The sequence below is a fragment of the Hypomesus transpacificus genome, chromosome 18, assembly GCF_021917145.1.
Source record: "Hypomesus transpacificus isolate Combined female chromosome 18, fHypTra1, whole genome shotgun sequence".
Lineage (NCBI taxonomy): Eukaryota > Metazoa > Chordata > Actinopteri > Osmeriformes > Osmeridae > Hypomesus > Hypomesus transpacificus.
This window is the reverse complement of record NC_061077.1, coordinates 6,229,211-6,250,066: the sequence shown is the minus strand read 5'-3', so window position 1 is coordinate 6,250,066 and position 20,856 is coordinate 6,229,211. Positions and strand designations below refer to the sequence as shown.

The following is a 20,856-nucleotide window of genomic DNA, read 5'->3' as shown; positions in this document are numbered from 1 at the left end:
CCCAGATCCACACAAAAGCAAAAATTTAGGTCTGCTCAGATTTTAGGTCAACATTTTCACTTTGTTTTTAAGCGTGAGGTAGCTTTAAACAATCAGGATGACTACAACAAACAAAACTGTTTTTTTTTCTCTCCCAAATTTATTCGAAAACTTTGGATGCTCATTAACTGGGTCAAAACACTTTTCACTAATGGGCATTCAAGGGTAAAGGACAATGAAAAATACATCCCAAATGAAACCTCACTTTCCAAAAAGTGTTGGTGTGCATATAGACACATGTACACACATTATGTGGAAATATATAAAACCATCTGGTTGTTTATAAACACAGACTTTTACAACAATAGAACCAAGGATTTATCATACACAGTAAAAGATTTGCTCCTGCTCTTGATGGAAAAAAAAGTGGGAGCACCTGGAATTGTTATAATTACTGAAAATATTTTTTGGTCTACATTGATTCAAAATGCCGCATTTGTGGGTCAGGAAGGAGACAGGGAGGGAGGTGGAGCAGGACTGGCTGGTTCTAGGTGTTCTATAGTGGGAGGGGCTTGTCTTGCTTTTATAGTAAACCCACCCAGTCCTACCTCACCTCTGACCCTTGAGGTTGGACAATAAATAAGTGACATCGAGTCATGTTTCTGTTCTGCATCACTCGTCCTTTGCTTGGTCCCTCTTCCTCCTGGCTCTGACTCATTCCCGTCAACACTGGGCCACATGGGAAACATGACTGGATCTCAGGAAGTGGGTTGACAGGGAACGTTGGAATTACGTACGGATATTGCCGGTGCCCTTCAGTGCTAACATCCAGGGAGTACAACTTGGAGAGCACTTCTTTGTGAGAGAAAAAGTAGCAATTATCTTTTTTTAATTTCCTGTCTTCTTTTTTTGTGGAGTGTGTAATGTTTCATAGTTGAGTTATTTCTTTCATGTTTTTGGTCGTTGAGTTATTCCACTTTACAAGAAGCAGACTGCGCCTACGTCCACTCCGAACTCCTGGTCTGCCCCTCCGACGTCCATGGGAGCAATGTCCACGATGGGCAGACGGGAGGTCTTCTGTGTTTTGTACTCGAAGACAGTCTTGCCCCACTGGCCTGTGTGTTTCTGTGGGAAGAGCGCAAATCATGTTAAAGTCTTCAGCGTGTATCTGGTTGTGAACTGTAATTATGACAGCAACTTTAGGATTGGACGGCATTGTACGGGAATGGAATGGGTTTGGCTGTGTTGTCACACTTAGGCAAAGAACCCTATTAGTGCAGGCCTTACCTTGCAACCGTCCTCCAACACGCCGTAGGTGAAGCGGCTGTTGCCCTCTGCTCTGATCTCCACGTCGTTGGAGCCCTGCAGCAACAAAGCCTTCTTCAGGTTGCCTGTGGAGGCATCCATGTAGGCTACGCTGTTGCGGCAGTGGTAGGTGAGGGTCTGGGAGGCCTCTGTGGACAGCAGCCTCAGGAAGGTCAGCTGGATGCTGGCAGCATTGGCAGCAGGGCCGTCCTGTGCGTAGTTGAACTGTAGGAAAGATGGACAGAGCAGAGGACTTAGGGGATAGGACTCTGGCAGGGAAAGACAATCACATTCTACAAGATACTGCAATTATCCAGAATAAAACTGCAGTCCAATTTGGAGAAAAAGCGAAACAGAAATGGTTGATGATGGAAAGAGCCTCACGTGGAATCCTCCGTTCATGGTCTCTCCAAACCAGATGTGCTTGCCGTCCTTGCCCTTGCTGCTCCACCAGTTCTTCTTGGGCACATTGGCTACGCTGGGGTAGACGCAGGTCTCCCCGGTCTCCATGTTACAGAACACCTTGATGGCATCAGCAGTGCTGCCAATATTGGGATCCACCCAGTAGTCACCTGCAGAGGTACAGAGGCCCAACAAAAACAAATCACTATATGAACCTATTACAATTTATCCTTATAATGTCACATAACATGGCATGCCACATCATTCTCCTCTCTTTCAAAGGAATTGTTGTTGCAGCTATGCATCCCAGATTTCCCTGTAACTTTCTCCCTGTCCTCCTCCCTGTACCTGCTCCCGTACTCACCGCTCTTCCACTCAGGGTGGCAGAGTTTAAGGTCTCTGCAGGTGCGGGCCGGGTTCTTCTGGGTACCGTCTGGGCTGCGCAGGTTCTCGATCTGGTTGTTCAGGGACTTGAGAGTGGAGTCAACCTCCACGTCGTGCTGCCTGAGGGTGCTGGAGGCCTCGTCGGCCCTCATGTACCTCAGGGGATCAGGGGACTTCTCAGGCTGAGACAGGCCAGCGAAAGCAGACATGTCGATGCCAGGGCCAGGTGGGCCGGGGGGCCCAGGGGGTCCAGCGTTACCAGGAGGACCCTGAAGATGGCAGAGGGGAGGGGCGGGGTTACCAGATAATATAAGATCAGTTTAAGTACCTGAGTACTTAACTGAAGGATTATTCCACATTGTACTTTTGGCAGTAGAGGGCAGTGATCCAAATCTATCTAGGTTTGACATGTGCTACTCACAGCTGGCCCAGTCTCTCCAGAGCGTCCACGGGGTCCGGGAGGTCCAACAGGTCCCAGCAGGCCGTTAGATCCATCCTTTCCAGCAGGGCCGACTGGTCCAGGGGGTCCCTGCACACATAGGAGGGGTCAAACAACAGCTCAATGCTGGACTGTTGTGTCATAGAAGAAGAAGGTTCACTGTTTGCCTGATGCATATTATTATATATGACCTATGGTTCATAATAATCACCGGCCATTCCAGACTCTGTTTTGTCAGGAAGATACGTTTATGGTGATTGTATTTTCTCATTTCTATCTGTACGATTTGGCTTCCTCTAAGATATGGTGCTTTTTATGTAATCAGTAGGGAGATGCATGTTTGTAAATGTTCTGTCATCCTCTCTCCTCTCCACTGGACCCACCTTGGCTCCACTGGGCCCAGCAGGTCCGGCAGCACCAGAATCTCCAGCAGGACCCTGTTTGGACCCAGACACATCATGGAAATCAGACGTTGGAACTCAGTAATCTTGAGGTGTAGTGGGTACTGTAAGGCGACTTACGGGAGGTCCAGGCAGACCCTGCAGACCGGTGAACCCACGGTGACCCTTCTGTCCCCTCTCTCCTGTCTCGCCAGCCTCTCCCTTGTCTCCACGGGGTCCTTGGGGTCCCTAAAAAAGAGAGCCACAATGTGTTGGTCAACTGAGTTAAAGTCTGAGCTCTTGCTGTCATTGTTGAGATATTTGAATAGAAGTACACCATCAAAAGAAAACGAAATGAAGGATAGTGAGACATGGTGATACTCACAGCCATTCCTCTGGCTCCAGCTGGTCCAGCGGGTCCAGCGGGTCCTTGGGCACCCTGACACACGACAGAGAGTTTAACCAACCTCAATCAACTATTCAATAGTAACTACATATTTTATATTCACTTAAAATATGTGTGTGGTGTCACTCACAGACTCTCCTCTGTCTCCCTGCTTGCCCAGAGGGCCGACGGGGCCAGGGGCACCAGGGGAACCAGGGGCCCCGGGGGCACCAGCAGGACCAGTGTTACCACGCTCTCCCTGGGTGGACACAACACCATCGCAAAAACAGTCAGGGGTTATGTAGCCATTATCAAGTTCTTCTTGATCCACAGTGGATCCAGTTAAGGTAATTAGCATGTTCTGTGGTGTGATGCTGGTGTGTCACCTTGACTCCAGTTGATCCATCTCTTCCAGGGGGTCCATCTGCTCCAGCGTTGCCCTGGGGGGAGCAGAGAGAACGTTAGTAAGGTTCACAACCAGTCCCTTCCAGTCCCTGAGTAAACTAAGACATTCAGGAGACGCTTTTGGTTGGATCTTGTTTTTATTATGGTCTGGTAGTTTATGTATGCTGTCAATGTGGTTTTGCACTGACCTCTCTACCAGGCTCTCCAGCAGGTCCACTCAGTCCAGGGGGCCCAACAGGTCCAGGGGGTCCACGATCTCCGCCAGCACCAGGAGCTCCCTGCTTACCGGGTTCGCCCTAGAAACAGGAAATAGATCCATCAGGGAATGTCACTCCAAATATGTATTCTGACTAGTTTGAAGCTGTATTTCTGTCAAAACAACTTTATCTTTACTGCAACGGTTCACTCATAGCTAATATAGTATCATATCAAACCCTGCCAGTGGATCTGTTTGTCTAGACATAAGAAAGTGAGAGGCTCACAGAAGGTCCAGGAAGGCCAGGGAAGCCCCTCTCTCCACGCTGCCCAGGCAGACCAACAATACCACGAGATCCAGCCAATCCATTGGGACCTGAGGGTCCATCAGGACCCTAGAGCAAGAGACCAAGACCTTGGTTCAGCACTCAAAACAACATATTTTACAATTCTTTACAAATCAAACCAAGCTGACCACAAGACAATGGAATGTGTACATATATAGTACAAGACTTCATCATGTCCAATAAACTGAGGTGGAGGTAACAGTTTTGACGATGCCAGGGCGAGAGGGCCACTCACAGGGGGTCCATCCTCTCCAGCATCTCCCTTCTCTCCTGGGGCACCAGCAGCGCCACGCAGCCCAGCATCTCCCTGTCTTCCTGTGGGGCCTGAGTCTCCACGAACTCCCTTAGGACCATCTTTACCAGAAGGTCCAGCAGGGCCAGCAGCACCAGGGTTGCCCTGACAGAGAGAGATACAGGAATACTTCAATCACAGTACAGGATTTATGGATAATCAGTGAGTGGTTCTGATTTTTGTTGACACTCACATTGGGACCAGGAGATCCAACTCTTCCAGCAGCACCAGGGAAACCAGTAGCACCCTATCAAATAGAGCAAGGAAAAGAAAACATTGATTTCAATGATGACTTTGATTACTATAGTATATCACACTATCAGATCTCACCCTGTCATCCATTTAAATGACCAAGCTACTATAGGAATGTGAATGTAAATGTGAATATGTATACCTTATACAATATAAGGAAGCAGAGGAGTCAGTATAAACCTAAGACAGTGTTTGTATTTACTCACAGCAGCTCCTTGAGCTCCACGGGCTCCTTTAGGTCCAGAAACACCAGTGGGACCCTGTACCAGATTCAAACAGCAATCCATCAATTACGCCTACTTAGTATGGGCCCATGCATAGATACTACTACTATTGTATTACTTCAAGCAGACAATCATATTTCTATAACTGAGACATAAAGGCTAACGTCTTCCTCCTGGACTGAGCCGTCCTCCTGGAGAGAGGTACTTACCACAGGTCCAGGGGCCCCGGAGGGTCCCTGAGGGCCAGGGGCACCAGCGTCACCCTTCTGTCCACCCTCACCAATCTCTCCCTTGGCACCAGGCTGTCCATCTGAACCCTATGTAGAGAGAGGAAAAACAAGAAAGAAATGTGAGATTTCGTGTTGTCCTATTTAACTGCCATTGTCATGGTTGCTGGGATTAGAGAGGCTGTACTCACAGGAGGTCCAGCGAAGCCAGCAGGCCCAGGAGGACCAGTCTCACCGCGGTCACCCTGCAGGAGGACAGAGGAGACTCATGTTACACTTCAGGAAGACCAGGTCTTGAGGTGGGAGAGTGTTGTTTTAATGTACACTTCATTGAGGGACTCTTACACTGTATAATGATGTGAGTGATTTACATGTCAGTGCGTGGCTGTCAGGAGTTTTGACTTTGGGTTTGTTTTCACAACAGTTATGGTTTTTGATCAATGATGGATCGTTTTCTCTTAATATTGTAACATAGAGAGAGGGGTAGAGGGGGGGGGGGGACTTACAGGAGCACCACGAGCACCACCAGCACCAGTAGGTCCAGAAGCTCCTGTCTCTCCCTGGAAGGGAACAATAGAGCGGAGTGAGAAGAGCAAGAAACATTAAACCCTTTGAATTCACTCCATTCCATCTCCTATCAACCAGAATATAAATCAAAAGGGGTCGTTCTCACCTTAGCGCCATTAGGTCCAGCTGGACCAGGAGGACCAATTGGACCAGTCAAACCCTGAAGAGGAAGAAAAAGGAGAAGAGAAGATAGGGGGAGATATTTCTCATCACTCACTTTTACAGTTTTGGGATAATTATCTGAAATAGAGACAGGTGAGCTACTTCAGGAAAATGTTGTTTATTTTCCACAGCTCAGGACTCACCCTAGAGCCATCCTTTCCAGACGCACCCTCAGGTCCTTTCTCACCATTGTCACCCTGAAGGACAAAGAAAAGATGAGCATTCATCCCATGTGCTGTGTGCTCAGAAATACAGTAGGATGACTAGCAGGACATGAGTTCCTACACTGATCATGTATATAGTAGCATTAATTCAAGACAGTTGTGGTGCATGGTTTGTAACCATGTTCCTTACTCTGTCTCCCTTAGCTCCAGAGATACCACCAGCTCCTCTCTCTCCTGGCATACCCTGGAGGCCTGGGGGCCCCTGGGCACCAGCACCGCCAGATGGCCCGATGGCTCCCTGGTTGAGAAATGGAGAGTGAACTGATGTTGCATAGCGGAGACTGACTGATCAGCTGGAAACACTATGTTAGAATTCAGTAGGGGCATACTGTAGGTAACAGTAGACAAGGGTACATAAAATGGCAATAGAAGACCCATAACAGAATCACGAATGGAAGATCTTCACTCAGATTGTCAGAAAGATAGACTACAGACCTTGGGTCCATCAGTTCCGGGAGTTCCAGGAAGTCCACGAGGTCCCTGCAGACCCTGAGGTCCAGCTCCACCCCTCTCGCCAGGGAAACCACGCTCACCCTATCAGGGAGCAGACAGGCAGGATGTGAATGTTAGATTTATGGATATAGAATGTGCTACAAACCCAGGAACAAACCTATATATCAGTCTGTAGCTGTCTCTGCAATTACTGTTTAATAATATGAAGATATTATCACGTAATCAAAACTCACTCTAGGTCCAGTGGCACCAGCAGCTCCACCCTCTCCAGGAACACCCTGTGTTGAGAAAAGAGATAGCATGTAGCTGAACATCCACTCATCATTTGTGTTTTTCAAACAACTTAGCTGTTTCAGTCATCTTAAATTACTAGAGCAAAGACCAAACTTCAGGTCAGGTCAGTCATGTCTGTGTTCTTTAGCTCTACAAGTTCTCTGGATGGGGGACTTAAAATGTGAAGGACAATACAATGGATTTCCACCCACTTATATGTGACATGAAGAAAGTGTGGACTGTGAGAAGACTCACCTGGTCACCTGGCTTGCCACTCTCTCCTGGGGGTCCGCCAGGTCCAGGCAGACCCTAAACAGCAACAGGAAACAATCGGCCATGTTTTATGATGTAATCAAAGACAGACCAGGATATGTACTGGTGAGAGAGTGTTTCAAAGCTGTGTGGATCCATAGCATGCAGTCTGGTATAAAGTATAAAGATGGACTCACCTGGAAGCCAGAGGGTCCAGGCTGTCCTTGCTCTCCTCTCTCTCCAGCAGGTCCCTAGAAGGGGACAAATACAGGCCATCAACTCAGGCAGATCAGTAACACTGCACAGCCAGGTAAGAGGATGCTGTACAGATGAACTTAGGAATCATGGCTTTTGCAGATACTCAGTCAACTAGAAGTATCTTCTGCAACTAGATTTGATAGGAATTGATTTGTTAAATTAAACCATCACTTACAGCAGGACCGGGAGGTCCAGCAGCACCAGTCTCACCATCCTTTCCGCCCAGACCCTGTCCACAGAAGGAAAAACACGCTTAGTTACTTGTTTACATTAAAGTATTATAGAACCACACAGGGGCACAGACAAACACTGTGCAAGAAAATGATCTTACCCTCAGACCAGTGCGACCAACAAGACCCTTCTCTCCTGCTTTGCCAGGCTCACCCTAAGAAGGACAGATCATACTGGTTAGTGATAGGGAACATACCATTTCTGTACTAAGTAATATTTTTTGATGTTGAATATAGCTATAACCTCCCCAGGTTGGCACAATTAACATTTTTGTATGCATTATTATGCATGTATTCTCTGTCAGAAAGCCTGTGACACTCACATTGGCTCCCTTAGGTCCGGGGAATCCCATCACTCCAGGCTGGCCACGGGCACCCTGAGGACCAGGAGGTCCAGGGCGACCATCCTCACCAGCGGCACCCTGTCAACATGACACAGCATCCCTCATCAGCACTGGACACCACCACACACCAATCACACCAGGGTTGCAAGACTAAGATGGGAAAATGGTCTCTATAACAAGGCTTCTTTACTGCCTATTTGTCTGTAGTGGAAGTAGATTACAGGTAGATATGTCTTGGAGTTATCATACTTACAGATGGACCACCTTTTCCCTGAGGACCAGCATCTCCAGGGCGACCAGTGAGACCCTGAAAATGCAAGACACAAGCAAGACTGTCAACATCACACCAGAACCATGGAAACCTCTTCTTCTGATATTCTGCTCTAAAATCTCATGTATGTATCACAACACTGGAAGAAGTGTCAGTATTCCAGGGTTTGGGTGACAGGGGAGGTGATCAGGGGGACTCACTCTGGCTCCAGGCAGACCAGGCTCTCCTGTGCGGCCAGGGTCTCCAGTACCACCCTTAGGCCCACCCACTCCTGGAACACCACGGTCACCAAGAGCACCCTGCACAGGAAGAGAGAGACACATGAAGAATCTGAAGACAATTTGAATGGATCATTGGGATGAGTTGAGTCGTGCAACAGGCTTGCAGTTCTTTCCAATGACGATTAGTTTAAATGTGCTGATTGGTGAACATTTAGAATCGGTATCATGAGCAGGACCCACCTTAGCACCTGCAAGACCATCCTGACCTGGGAAACCACGATTACCAGGTGCTCCCTAGAGACAAGGACAGAGAGAGATTTTCATCATGATTATCGAGCTGGTCAGCAGCCGAAAAGTAACGACCCATATGACAAACTGGTTATTCCAGTAGCTGCAGGGTTCCCCTGGTTCTCACCCTCTCGCCAGGAGGTCCAAGTGGTCCAGCAGCACCAGGCTCTCCTCTGGCTCCTCTCTTGCCCTCCTCACCAGCTGGGCCAGGGGCTCCGAGGGGACCGGCAGGGCCCTACACACAGTCAACATGAACAAGCTTCATTGGTACCATCACACTTCGGATACCAGTCACTTAGACATTAGACTGGAGAAAGATGAGCGTAATCATGAGTCAACAGAACTCACAAGCTCCCCCTTGGGTCCGGCTTCACCTTTGAACCCAGGAATACCAGGGTCTCCCTAAAACCAAGACAGGGAGAGTCATTACACACAGCCTGAATGAATAGGATTATAAGCAGCGCTTGGATGTGAACATTTCTCTTTTACATTCAGTTAAAAACAAGATACATCTTCTGTAAGAAGTGACTTTAATACATGTACCACCTAGACCATGTTGAGATTCCTAGGTTTTGGGTTGACCTTGTACTGTAGTGACCTACCGACTGTCCCTTGGGCCCAAGAGGTCCTGTTGCTCCCTGTGGTCCGGGTGGGCCACGTGGGCCTGGGAATCCAGGGGCACCAGAAATACCAGAAGCACCCTGCACAGATATAGGCACCAGTCAGTATTACTGAGTATTCAACTAGTAATGGGGAAGGAGACCTGTTCTACCAAACTCAAGTGAGTGTAAGAGGAGGTTTACTTACAGCAGATCCTTTAGCTCCAGGGATACCATCAGTACCAGGGTTGCCCTATATGAACAGAGGGAGAGAAGAGAGAATAAGCACATAGAATGATCCAAAACTGTATATTTGATATACTAAATCCAGTTGAGAAGGTGTTTTGGTGTAGATCAGACTGGGGGTTTGAAGTGCCAGGCTACGTACAGAGGCTCCTGCAGGTCCAGGAGATCCTGGGGTGCCAGCTTCTCCACGGGGCCCCTGAGCGCCCTCAGATCCACGGGCTCCAGTAGGTCCAGCCTCTCCCTGAGAGCAGATAAGATGGTATGTGATTGATTGTTTCGATCAATAGTGAATGCAAGAACATGTGCTACCTTCAGTTTGTTATAAAGTGGAAAGACTTTCTTTATCTCATTGCAGCTTATCAGTAGTGAAGCAGTACATGACCCTTGATGGGGGTGGGGTGGGATTGTGATTGAATGTCCAAACAAGGATATAATGTTGCCTGCTTAAAAGATAAAACATGACAGGTGGATATCTTAAGAACAGTCAGTAAATGAGTTGTTCAGTACTGACCTTAGCACCTGGAGACCCTGGGAAACCTGGAGCTCCAGCAGGACCAACAGGCCCCTGGAGGAGAGAAAGGTCAGAGGTCAGTTATAACCTTACTTTCAATGATCTGTTTTGAAAACAAAACGATGACATTCACTGTAGAGGAAACAAATATAGGGTATTTGATACTCACATTGGGACCAGCAGGACCAGGCAAGCCATCATTACCACGAGCACCCTGAGGATGAGCAGGATGGAGAGGGAGACAAGACAGTGGTGATGAGATGGGCTTTCTGATGGACATCACTTACATGAGCAGAGCAATTTGAATTCTAATGTTGTTCATTCTTTCATAGAAAACTGACAAGTATCCCATATAATGTAATGTAAATATATTGCTATCATGAACCAAACTGTTGAGTTGGGTGGAGAGGCAGAGGGCTGTTACTCACAGCAGCTCCAGAGGGTCCAGGACGACCTCTTTCACCAGGCAGACCACGGGGTCCCTACATCAGACAAAGGCAGAAGAGTTTAGAGTCAATCAAGCCATTGCATTAAAATGTACAGTACATGGCCTAAACTTGGTATCTGGCTCCTCACTGAAAACCAATTGTGTAAAAAAAATTTTGAACCCTAATATTTTTTTCATGGCTGTGACAAGTTTACTTCAAAGTACATCAAGGTAACTCTGAAGAAAAGGCTGACTCACCATTGGTCCAGGTGCTCCGTTCTCTCCGGGAGCTCCACCCTCCCCCTACAGGGCACAGGAAGAGCCAGTCAGACTCCATGTACAATAATACATCATACTACATACACATGAGGCCTCAGTAGATCTCCTGAGAAAGGCATGTGAGAGACGATCAGATTGACAGGTGTCTGACCTTGGCTCCTGCAGCACCACCCTCTCCTTTGGCACCATCCAGGCCAGGGTGACCCTACGGTAGAGACACAGAGACTGGTTAGGACTGGTCGCCCAAGCTCCAGCGTTGTGACACCAATCATTATCTAGTGTGGCTAATCAGGTTGAACATGTAACTTGAAGGATAGCGTGTACATACTGGTGTCCTGTTTAATGACATGATAAGAAAGTTAGAAGAAACTCACTCTGTGTCCTTTAATTCCAGGAAGTCCAGGGGTTCCAGGGAATCCACGAGCACCCTGTGATGAAGAGGACAAACAAGAAATAAAATATTATATTTCTATTAATCTTTAGTAAAAACATGGCCTAGCTTGAAGCACGTCATAAATAATGTGCTTTATAAGGACCTATAAAGTGTAGACTAGTCTGGAGAAGAAAAAAAAGCTAAAACATGCATTGCTTGCCTGCAATCAGCTTTTATCTGTGTAGTTCATGGTTATTCTTGAAATGCGTGACAACTGCTAAAAGATAAGACAGATAATGAAGTACTATGCAGTACCTGAGGCCCTGCAGGTCCACGCTCACCAGCCTTTCCAGGTTTACCAGCCTCACCCTGGAGACAGACAGAAAATGAAACTATTACATATGATTTCAAACTACTCTATCTACTACTTTCTACCTACAACATCAGTATTTATTACTTTGTGGTCAAGAGATCCACACAAACAGAGTATGGTTTGGGGGGAAATGGAGAAACCGGGCCAGGTGAATGTCTATTTATGGTGTTCATTGGAAGCTGCAGTTCTCCAAACGCAGTCTTTCCTGGCTGATGAACAGAATCTGTTTAACTGAGGATATGAGGCTGATCATCAACCAATCCTAGGAATGAATGAATGAATGACTAGGAGGGTGCCTGAAGGAAGCTTCAGTGATGTGGTTGTATGAGTTTCCTCTAATACATTAGGAAGGACACAATGACAATTAAAGAACATGAAACTAAGAGTAGGGAGGATGTCTACGGAACACAGGACCATCAATGTGCACATGCAGTGTTTACATGACACTGTGCTGGGCCATATGATGAAGACAATACAAACATTATTGTAATAAACAAACAATTAAGTATGTATATCTGGGTTTGTATTTGGATGCTTATGCACACTTTGTCTGTCTATATTGAGACAAGGGCTGAAAAGTAATGACATTTGTGGCTAGTGCTTCTGTACTGTGATGACACTTTGCATTGTATTTAAGGCCCTGCCCAGACCAAAGTGTTGGGTCTAGTCAGCACATTTCAAAATAGTTTTCTTTATGATACTTACATCACTTCCTGGTTTACCAGAGGGTCCAGATGGGCCACGGGGTCCCATGGGGCCCTGTTACAGAAGAAGGAGAAAATACTTGAGACAGCTTATATAGACAGAAAACTCAAAGAAACAGTACAGCACTGTGTTTACTATAATACGTTGTTTAGTCACTTTCATTAACCTACTTAGTGCTGTCTAATCAGAAGTCTATTGAGCATGTCAAACTACTTTTCCTTAATCTAAGTCAACATCATTCTATTAATTATAGTAGTTAGTTTGCAATTAGGAGTATGGATGTGGTGATTTCCACATTCCAGGAATTGATACCTCTTATGACCCTTCTCTCACATGAGTTAGCATTTTCAAGTTCGGGTTTAAAGGTCAGTTTTGGTTAGATTCAAGCCCATGGCAATTACCTGACATTATACAATCTGTTTTCATAGGGGCTTTTGTGACAAGAGACTTGTGTTGTACTCTGAGATGTTTTTAATAGATATACTCACAGCTGCACCGGGCTCGCCAGTCTCACCGGGGTTTCCTTGGAATCCTTGTGGGCCCTAAAATTGAAATAGAAAATGATGTATTAATCAGCCAAAGAGTGCTGTCAAGAGATCCAATCCTGGTTTATGGTCTCTCTCTTCCAGAGACTTAACACAGGAGCTAATGAATATCTGCAATTATGATGACACCCAGCTCATAGTTAAATGTGTGATGAGAGTACTTACAGGGGCTCCTGAGGGGCCAGGGGGGCCACGGGGACCCATAGGGCCCTAGAAGAGGGAAAAGAAGAGTGTCTATCATTATATTGATATTCATTGATGGAAGTACTGCATATTCTTTTAAGACTGTCTTAGAAGTTACAGCTCTGTCTGAAGTTACAGCTCTCCATGTTTTTGCACTCATTAAATCAGACTTTTAGTGTTTACACTTAAAATATAAAACACAACAGCAATGTAGCCTACAGTGTTGTGGAATACGATCCAGTGGTTTCCTTTTGGACACAAGGTGGCAGTATCTAAGTACATTTCACAGCTAACATTCTGCAGCACATCCCCATGATGGTTTACTTGTACAAATAATTCTTAGTCAATGATAGATCTGACAATTATTTTGTTCCATGGTTTTATAATTCCTTATGGATGACAATCAGGTGGATACCGAAATACTGTGCACGTCTCAGAGGGTCTGCTTTTGGCTCCAAGGCAGTATGACAACTTTCCTCACACAATCCTTACCATAGGTCCTTGCATCACTCCCATCTGAGCACCTCCAGCTTTCTCATCAAATCCACCTGCCATCTGAGCAGCAAAGTTCTGCAAGTATACAAGAGATTAGAAGACACAATATATTGTATTTTACAAAAGAACAATCAATTGTAGTTCATTTCTCTGATAAAGAAAGCTGACTCTGCTGCATTGTGTCAACTCATCTGATCTCTACTCTTATACTCTGTGAAGAGAGCCCATCCAAAGGAGACACAATGTGTGAGAAATAACATTTTTTATTTTCTACTTGAATGCCTTGACCCCATGTTCCACACTCACCCCGCCAAGTCCAGGGGGGCCATTGGGTCCAGGGGGGCCAGGGGGTCCGGGGTTCCCTGGGGTGCCAGGCTCACCATCTCTTCCTCTGGGGCCAATATTTCCCTAGGGAAAATGGGGAACAGATAAATGAATTGTCCCTTTTCACATGGATGTGTACACTGTAAATTAGCAGCTGGATTCAGAGTCTGAAAAGATGATATAACACTCAGAATATATCGAGTTACATTTACATTTATGGATTTAGCAGACGCTTCTATCCCAACCGACTTCCAAGAGAGAGCTTTACAAAAGTGCATAGGTCACCGAAAATAACAACAAGATAGCCCCAAACATTGCGGGTAGCCAAAACATGAAGCATACATTGTGAGAAACCAATTGAGTCCCAAATGGACGAACCAGACCAGTTTCAGACCTGCAGCAACAATGTAATGTATGCCGGGTGTCTAAAGCTGGCATTGCTTAAATGAATCTAAAGCCAGAGCTTCATTATGATAAGCAGTTCAATGAGCACCAAAAATGTAATAGGCAGTTGCTTCATTAATGTCAAATATAGTACTGACTACCGTTAGTTTAACAGCCTCTTCTGTATTAACTGGGATGTTTTCTGTATAAACTGGGAGTTTTTTGGGATGACATAAATGTAGGTCATTTTCAAGTGGCTGCTGTATCGTTCTTACCTTATCACCCTTAGCACCTGCCTCTCCACGTGGTCCCTGCTCTCCAGAGGGGCCCTACAGAGACACCAGAAAGCTAAGAAAGATGCACATCCACAAACAGCTGCATTTCATCAATAGTATTATGAGCAGAAAAATTATTGAATTTAATATAAGGGCTTAAATGAGCTTTGATTGTTTGTGTTTAAATAGTTTAAAATGCAAAATTTTTACCATGGGGCCTGCTGGTCCTTTTGGTCCTACAACCTAAAGAGGAGAGCAAAATGGGACATCTGTCAGTCTTCAGGATTCGTTGAAATAAAATACTTTTTGTCACATGAAACATCTGTCATGCATGGGTCAGGTAGCACATATTTAATAGTTAAGATGTTAGAGTGGACAGTGCTGGCAGCAGACATGAAGCAAAAACACAACATGAGGAGGATTGAGACTGACACTGAAAACATCCCCTCCCTTAAAAATGCTACCTCTACTTGATTCTGCTCTGTACACTGGCCCAGTGCCAGTGCCAAGCAAGTGCCTAAGAAACTAACTGGATTCAAGAGGATTTTATTAGGTTCATTATGTTTCAGGAATTCAGGGCACCTCTCTTTGTGTCTACGAGGGCCCATTAAACATGATTGCTAATCACTTTTCAACAATAGGCCATGCCGCTAGATCAGATGGGTCATAAAAAAGTGGGTAAATCCATGGAATGTGTGTAGCAAGGCGATGCTCTGATACATTAGGAGGCTTAACCCATCTCTGAGAAAAGCAGGCCAACAGAGGCTAATCTTGTCCATAAAAGCAAAGTAGGTTAATAGTCTGTATGAAAGAAGAGATCCCCGAGGTGTGCAGTTAAAGGACCCGAGCAGACACAGAGCACAGAGTTCAAACATGGAGTGCATACTTACATCTGCAATCTCGCCTGGTTCACCTTTCTGGCCCTAATCAACAGAAGGAATGGAAAGCATATTTAGTGGTCTGTATTTACATGTTATGGCCACATGTAATTATATTAATGTAACCCACATTCTGAAAAACAATATTAACTACAGTATGTACACAACAAAAAGGTGTCTCTTTACATTTGATCAACACATCAGAGGTATTTGTCCTGACCCTTTGTCTCACCTTAGCACCAATTGATTCTGATGTGGCAGATGGAGAGATGAGGAAGAGAAGAAGAGGACAACATTAAAATAGGTTAACCAGTTACATTAGTGCAGAACCACCCTCCAGGGTTGAAGACTGACAAGGGCAGACCAAGCTATATGTTCCTTTCAGTGGAAACCAGTGGAAATCAATGACCAACCACCAAACCCATAGACCCAAGGAACCTATCCAGAAAAGATTATGAGGTTAATTGTAGCTCCAGCGAGAAGAAGCAAGAGAAAGCTAAAGGATTAACAGACAGCAGGTAAGATTCAATAAGTCCATCTCCACAACAAACAACGGGTTTAGTATTCTTGCATGTGGTTTTGTTCAAATTGTGTATGCACTACATTGGATTCTGCTGTAATAAACAGTATTAGTAATAGTTTGACACAAGAACTTAGTGGTTTGGCACAGCACCTCTGTATTAGTTGAAGTACCAGTAGGTGCCCATATGAATTATAAAGGACTGTTAAGAGTTTGATGAGCAGCAATGTTAATTTTAGAGGTGTAGAAAAACTATATTTTCACATCATATGTACTGGTGTAGATTTAGTACCAACAAATGATGGAAAATATGTGTTTCAGGAGTATGTGAACACAACATAGTATTATACTGGTCAAAGCAGTAAGCATGGGAGAACACAAGGTTTCTGAACCCCAGCAGCAGGCTGGACCACTTCCTGTCCATGACTGAGTTGTTTTGCCACATGGAGATTCCAAGAATAACCTCCATGTGGCGAAATCAGTCAATGATTGACAGATAATCATTCAGCCCACAGTACTAACACCGTACTAAGTACTTCAGAGGCTTCAGTTTTCCTGTTTTCTAGTTAAAGCAAACAGAGTTAGGTCAGCACATCCTGAGATCCGACCTCTCACTGAGACAGCGTGAGAGGGGCGGAGTCTCAATTATGTTGCTGATAATGTCTTTAGACCAAAGCAAGCTGGGCCAAAAACACTTAAGAACAAGGAACAGCCGCTGTAAATCATTTACTTACAAGAGTGGTGTGTATTAGCCTTAATAATGTATGCATCATTGGCATTAAGCCATTGCATGTAGGCTATCTTATATCTTGAGGCCAGATGTCAAAACCAGCTTTAAGTTCCCAGTTAAAAGTGTTTGCCAATGTCAGAAGGTGTTCAGTAATTTATTCATGAGCAGGTGAATAAATAAATTACAACCAATGGGGGCGCTGGCATCAGCAGGGCAGATGGGGCAGCATTCTCCGGATGGGATGATGGGGTTGGGGCACTCTTTGATCTCTTCGCAGATAATCTCATCACACAGCACTGCCCCGCTGTCGCACACACAGATACGACAAGGCTCCGGCTTCCACACATCCTTATCATTATAGCGTTGGCCATCCTGGATACAGCCACCTGCCTCCTCTGTAGTGGCCACCAGGGGGCGCACATAAGGCATTGCCAGGGTAGGGAAGAGGAGGATAATTCGGGTTAGGGGGAGGAGAAGATAAGATTAGGTTGGGGCAAGGGAATACATTTGTGGGTTGTAGAGTTTGGTAACAGGAGTCATGGAGGATGATGATGAGAGAGGCAGAGGTAGGTGATGGGAGGAGAGGAAGGGAAGAGACATGGGAGGAGTCATTCAGGCAAGGATGCAGGGGTGTGGTATAGGAGGAGTAGAGGGGAGCAGGGGATAGTGGGTGGAGAAAGGGGAAAATCAAAGTTATCTTCCATCAAACAAGGCCTCAATCATACCACAAACATAAATGCGTCAACAATCCACAGCATGACAAACACCACTAAAATTGAGGCATTACATATTCCAGATTATTTGCATGTACACTTAATGGAAAATTAGGAGAAACCTGTCCATCATGCCGAGTTGTTGTATAACCCTGGAATGCATGCTACAGTAATTCAGGTGCTGGGTTTAACTATGGGCCACATGTATCTCAGACAGTATAATCAGTTGGATATTCTCAAGATTGTGCACTAAACTGAAGAAATTAACTTGATTTAGTCTGGAGGAATGGAACTAGGACAAGCCTCCATTCCCCTTCATTAAACAGAGATCTCTAAGGCAGCATGGCAGGCTACTAACAATGAGTTCATTTAGCAGAGAGAACCATTGCCCTAGTAGAACTATTTCACATAGCTGGGTAAGTATATTTAACCTGTAGGACTGCTTTGCTCTCCAAAGACCAAGTGACCTTATATGAATGAGTCCTTCTCATTGGGAGACTGTGCCCAATTGACAAGCTGCTGCCTTAAGTAAACAGGGGTCCTTTGAAATTCTCCATCTGGATCTCATACCTGTGCCAAGCACCAGTTCAAACAAACTAGAGAAGTGAAAATAAGGACCTCTTATTCATATAGTCTAAGGTTAGGTCTACTAAATGCAGCCATTTGTTTTTCTACCATATGTGTGAGGGAGATTCTTAGCATGTACATCCTACCAGACTATTCAGTACACGTCAAATGAGAAAATCCCTTTTTAGAAATCTATTTTTTCCACTAAACAAGGTAGAGTTGTCTGTTATTGGCCTTTAATTTGTGATCTTGTTGCGTGATTATGATGGCATAAAATGGTAGTTAAAGATGTTTTGGAAAGAAGCCAGGTTGTGTGGCCCCTGTTCTATACCACAATTAAATACAAATGCAGGAATAGGTGAAAATGACATCAAACCTAAATATTCATCATACGGTTTGGTCAATAGTGGCTCTATAGCCTAGAAGCTCTGTTATGGTTGAATTGTTTCTCTATCATGCCAAGTAATTGACTGCCACTTACTTCCTGCTACCCTTCGAGCCCAATAGGCTGGGGTCAAGCAGTTTCTGACCCTTTTAACGCTCCTGCTTACAAGCAGAATACAATATTTCTTGCCCGTAACCTCCTCCTACTTGCTTGACTATGAATAATTGAAAATAGTCAAATACTAACAATAAATACATCACAATGCAGTAATGTTTGTCAATACTGCTCTGAAATTGTGTAAAAATGTCTGGACATTTCGAGGATAACCCTGATACATGCTCTGTTATGCAGTACTGTGAAACACTGGCAGCTCAGTGTATGTGCTGACCAAGAGAGGATGCACTGTGTATGTCCAGTGAAACAAAAGGATGCTTGTTCACCTGGTCCTCCATCCCTCAGAGATGTGCCTTGATAGCCTCACCCATTCTCCATGCAGGAATGTAACACTGCAAATAAAGTGGTTGATGCCTGCAAACTGCAAATCCTAAACTACAGGCAAAATAGCTCTAAGTCTGTCTAAGAAATACCAGGCATTCCCTCTGTAGTTGTTACAGGTCATTTCACACTGGCAAACTTTATGATCTAATCTGCTAACAGTCGAAATGGAACACCTCCTGTCCTAATTAGCCACCAACAGAGAACAAACCAGGCCCACCTACAAGTGAAGTGGCTGTATATGTGTGCCGGTTCAACTGTCTTCCCCTATGTCTATACAGTTTATCCCACAAACATTTGAACGTCTTGTGTGTGGAATTTTCATTCCCTCAAACAAAGACGTTTTGAGCCCAAACACAGAAAGCAAATATAAAATCTTATGACAATCATTTTAGGCATAAACTTACGGTCGTCCTCTTGTTGACATCTGACAACAGATAGTAAAACAACCTGGGATGCTACAAGTAGCAGAACAGTCCTTGAATCCACAAAGCTGAACATGTCTAAATATTAGACACGCAGGACCTTGGGTGAGAAATAAATTGACGGAGCAAGACGCGTCTCTTGGTCAGTGGTAAGTAATTGTGTGTTCCCAGAGACTACGGAACCATGCAGTCAACCTTCCAAAATCGAAGTGAAATCCAACGCGGGGCCCCAGCCGGCACTTAGCACCCACCGCGTCAGGGCAAGAACCGCGGTTTTATGTCCACTGCCCCTTCTATGAATCGTCGTATATTCCAAAATACCAGTCCTTCCCCCATACCCCCAATCGAGTTGAAACCTGAGCCCTATCATCCTCCCCTAAACTTCATCAGCATCTTTTCTCCTCGGACCCTCTCCCAGTACCCTCCTTTCTACCCTTGACCTGCCACGGAGAGGAACCCGAAAGGCCAGAGGGAGCGAATAGAGGGATTTTCCTTTAAAATTAATATATTGGTCCACAATTTTTTGCAAATGTGACTTTTGAAACATTTTATAAAACATTTCCATTGTTTACTATAATTTGAAGATCTGGTTTGAGCAATTATTCGATTTTTTGGGAGGGTTGGAACTGAATCTAGGCCTGGCACCGAATTCAGTTGGAGCTAAGCTTACCAGTTAACTGTTATTATGTACTACTTGTAATACTGCGATGTACATGCCTATACAAAATGTATAATATAATCCTGTTACATGTGGACATTGCTTTATAATCCTAAAGTGATTAAATATGTAACTGAGAGTGAAATAAAAATAAGTTGAATCACTACAAATAAGGGATACAAAATATATATGCCTGTTATATGGCCCACTGAGATGTAGAGAGTGTACAGTATATGGATTACATTTGTTACAGTCCGCTGCTATCATGGATCCCCCTGAGGTGGAGGGTGGAGCCATGTCATCACCTGGTTTGTCCAGTGTAGCATTGATCAGGAGTCCAATGTGAGAATTAATGTGTGCTGCTTTCCAACAACAATACGTCTCTCTTCAGACTCTGCATGTGCCTTACTGGATTAAAATGGTTATTTGCCTTGGTGGGTTCCATCAAAATGCAATCCATCTTTTTTACATGTATAGACATAACCGTCAGACACAACATAATGTTTTATACTTCAAACAATCAATAGTTTTTTCTGTGGAAAGGATTCATCACCAGGATACAATATAATATACAGTATCTAGAGCAACTGTTTGCCAAAGATATGATTAAAGACAAGTTCTCTTTTATATAATACCACATTTGCACATAGAGCACATAGGTGAACTAAGTTTGTTCAAAGGACCACAAGACTCTGAATAACCTCTACAGGACTACGCCTATACCCCAGTAACACAACATTCCCCACAAAGACAAGATAACATAGATATGTCAGACTCTCCTCATTATGGGACTGTGCCAGTGCAGGAGTACAGGGTGAAATGTCTTTTTGAACTTAATCATGTACCTCTCCTTGGCAGATTACACCAGGTGAGAGATCCTGAAAGGGGTTCTTTGTTTAGAGCACTGGCAAAGTAATGCTGGGGTCATGACCTCTTAGAGAGTCCCCTCATTCCTCATACAGGGAAGAAAGAGACTAAACCTTCAGTCCTCAACTCTGATCACTTTC

At 44.8% G+C, this 20,856-nt stretch overlaps 1 protein-coding gene across 2 annotated transcripts; it reads right to left on the bottom strand.

The window, feature by feature from the left end:
* Nucleotides 1-117: 117 nt before the first annotated feature.
* Nucleotides 118-19,472, bottom strand: col2a1a (collagen, type II, alpha 1a). 2 transcript variants are annotated; one of them, XM_047040865.1, is made up of 53 exons: nucleotides 19,174-19,472; nucleotides 15,589-15,605; nucleotides 15,369-15,401; nucleotides 14,689-14,721; nucleotides 14,479-14,532; nucleotides 13,802-13,903; nucleotides 13,493-13,570; nucleotides 12,983-13,027; nucleotides 12,761-12,814; nucleotides 12,273-12,326; nucleotides 11,510-11,563; nucleotides 11,196-11,249; nucleotides 10,973-11,026; nucleotides 10,801-10,845; nucleotides 10,544-10,597; nucleotides 10,285-10,329; nucleotides 10,116-10,169; nucleotides 9,747-9,845; nucleotides 9,567-9,611; nucleotides 9,362-9,460; nucleotides 9,108-9,161; nucleotides 8,887-8,994; nucleotides 8,712-8,765; nucleotides 8,451-8,549; nucleotides 8,233-8,286; nucleotides 7,959-8,057; nucleotides 7,737-7,790; nucleotides 7,581-7,634; nucleotides 7,345-7,398; nucleotides 7,151-7,204; nucleotides 6,856-6,900; nucleotides 6,605-6,703; nucleotides 6,300-6,407; nucleotides 6,089-6,142; nucleotides 5,890-5,943; nucleotides 5,723-5,776; nucleotides 5,408-5,461; nucleotides 5,199-5,306; nucleotides 4,972-5,025; nucleotides 4,707-4,760; nucleotides 4,457-4,618; nucleotides 4,162-4,269; nucleotides 3,868-3,975; nucleotides 3,661-3,714; nucleotides 3,426-3,533; nucleotides 3,275-3,328; nucleotides 3,031-3,138; nucleotides 2,893-2,946; nucleotides 2,492-2,599; nucleotides 2,051-2,339; nucleotides 1,669-1,856; nucleotides 1,267-1,509; nucleotides 118-1,104 (listed from the first exon to the last, which is right to left on the bottom strand). In XM_047040865.1, exons 1-53 carry the CDS (start codon nucleotides 19,265-19,267, stop codon nucleotides 958-960), a joined length of 4,266 nt encoding a protein of 1,421 aa, XP_046896821.1. In that variant the 5' UTR covers nucleotides 19,268-19,472; the 3' UTR covers nucleotides 118-957. The 2 variants fall into 2 exon arrangements, with proteins under 2 accessions (XP_046896821.1, XP_046896822.1); XM_047040866.1 differs by having other exon boundaries at nucleotides 9,747-9,841; nucleotides 10,142-10,169.
* Nucleotides 19,473-20,856: the final 1,384 nt, after the last annotated feature.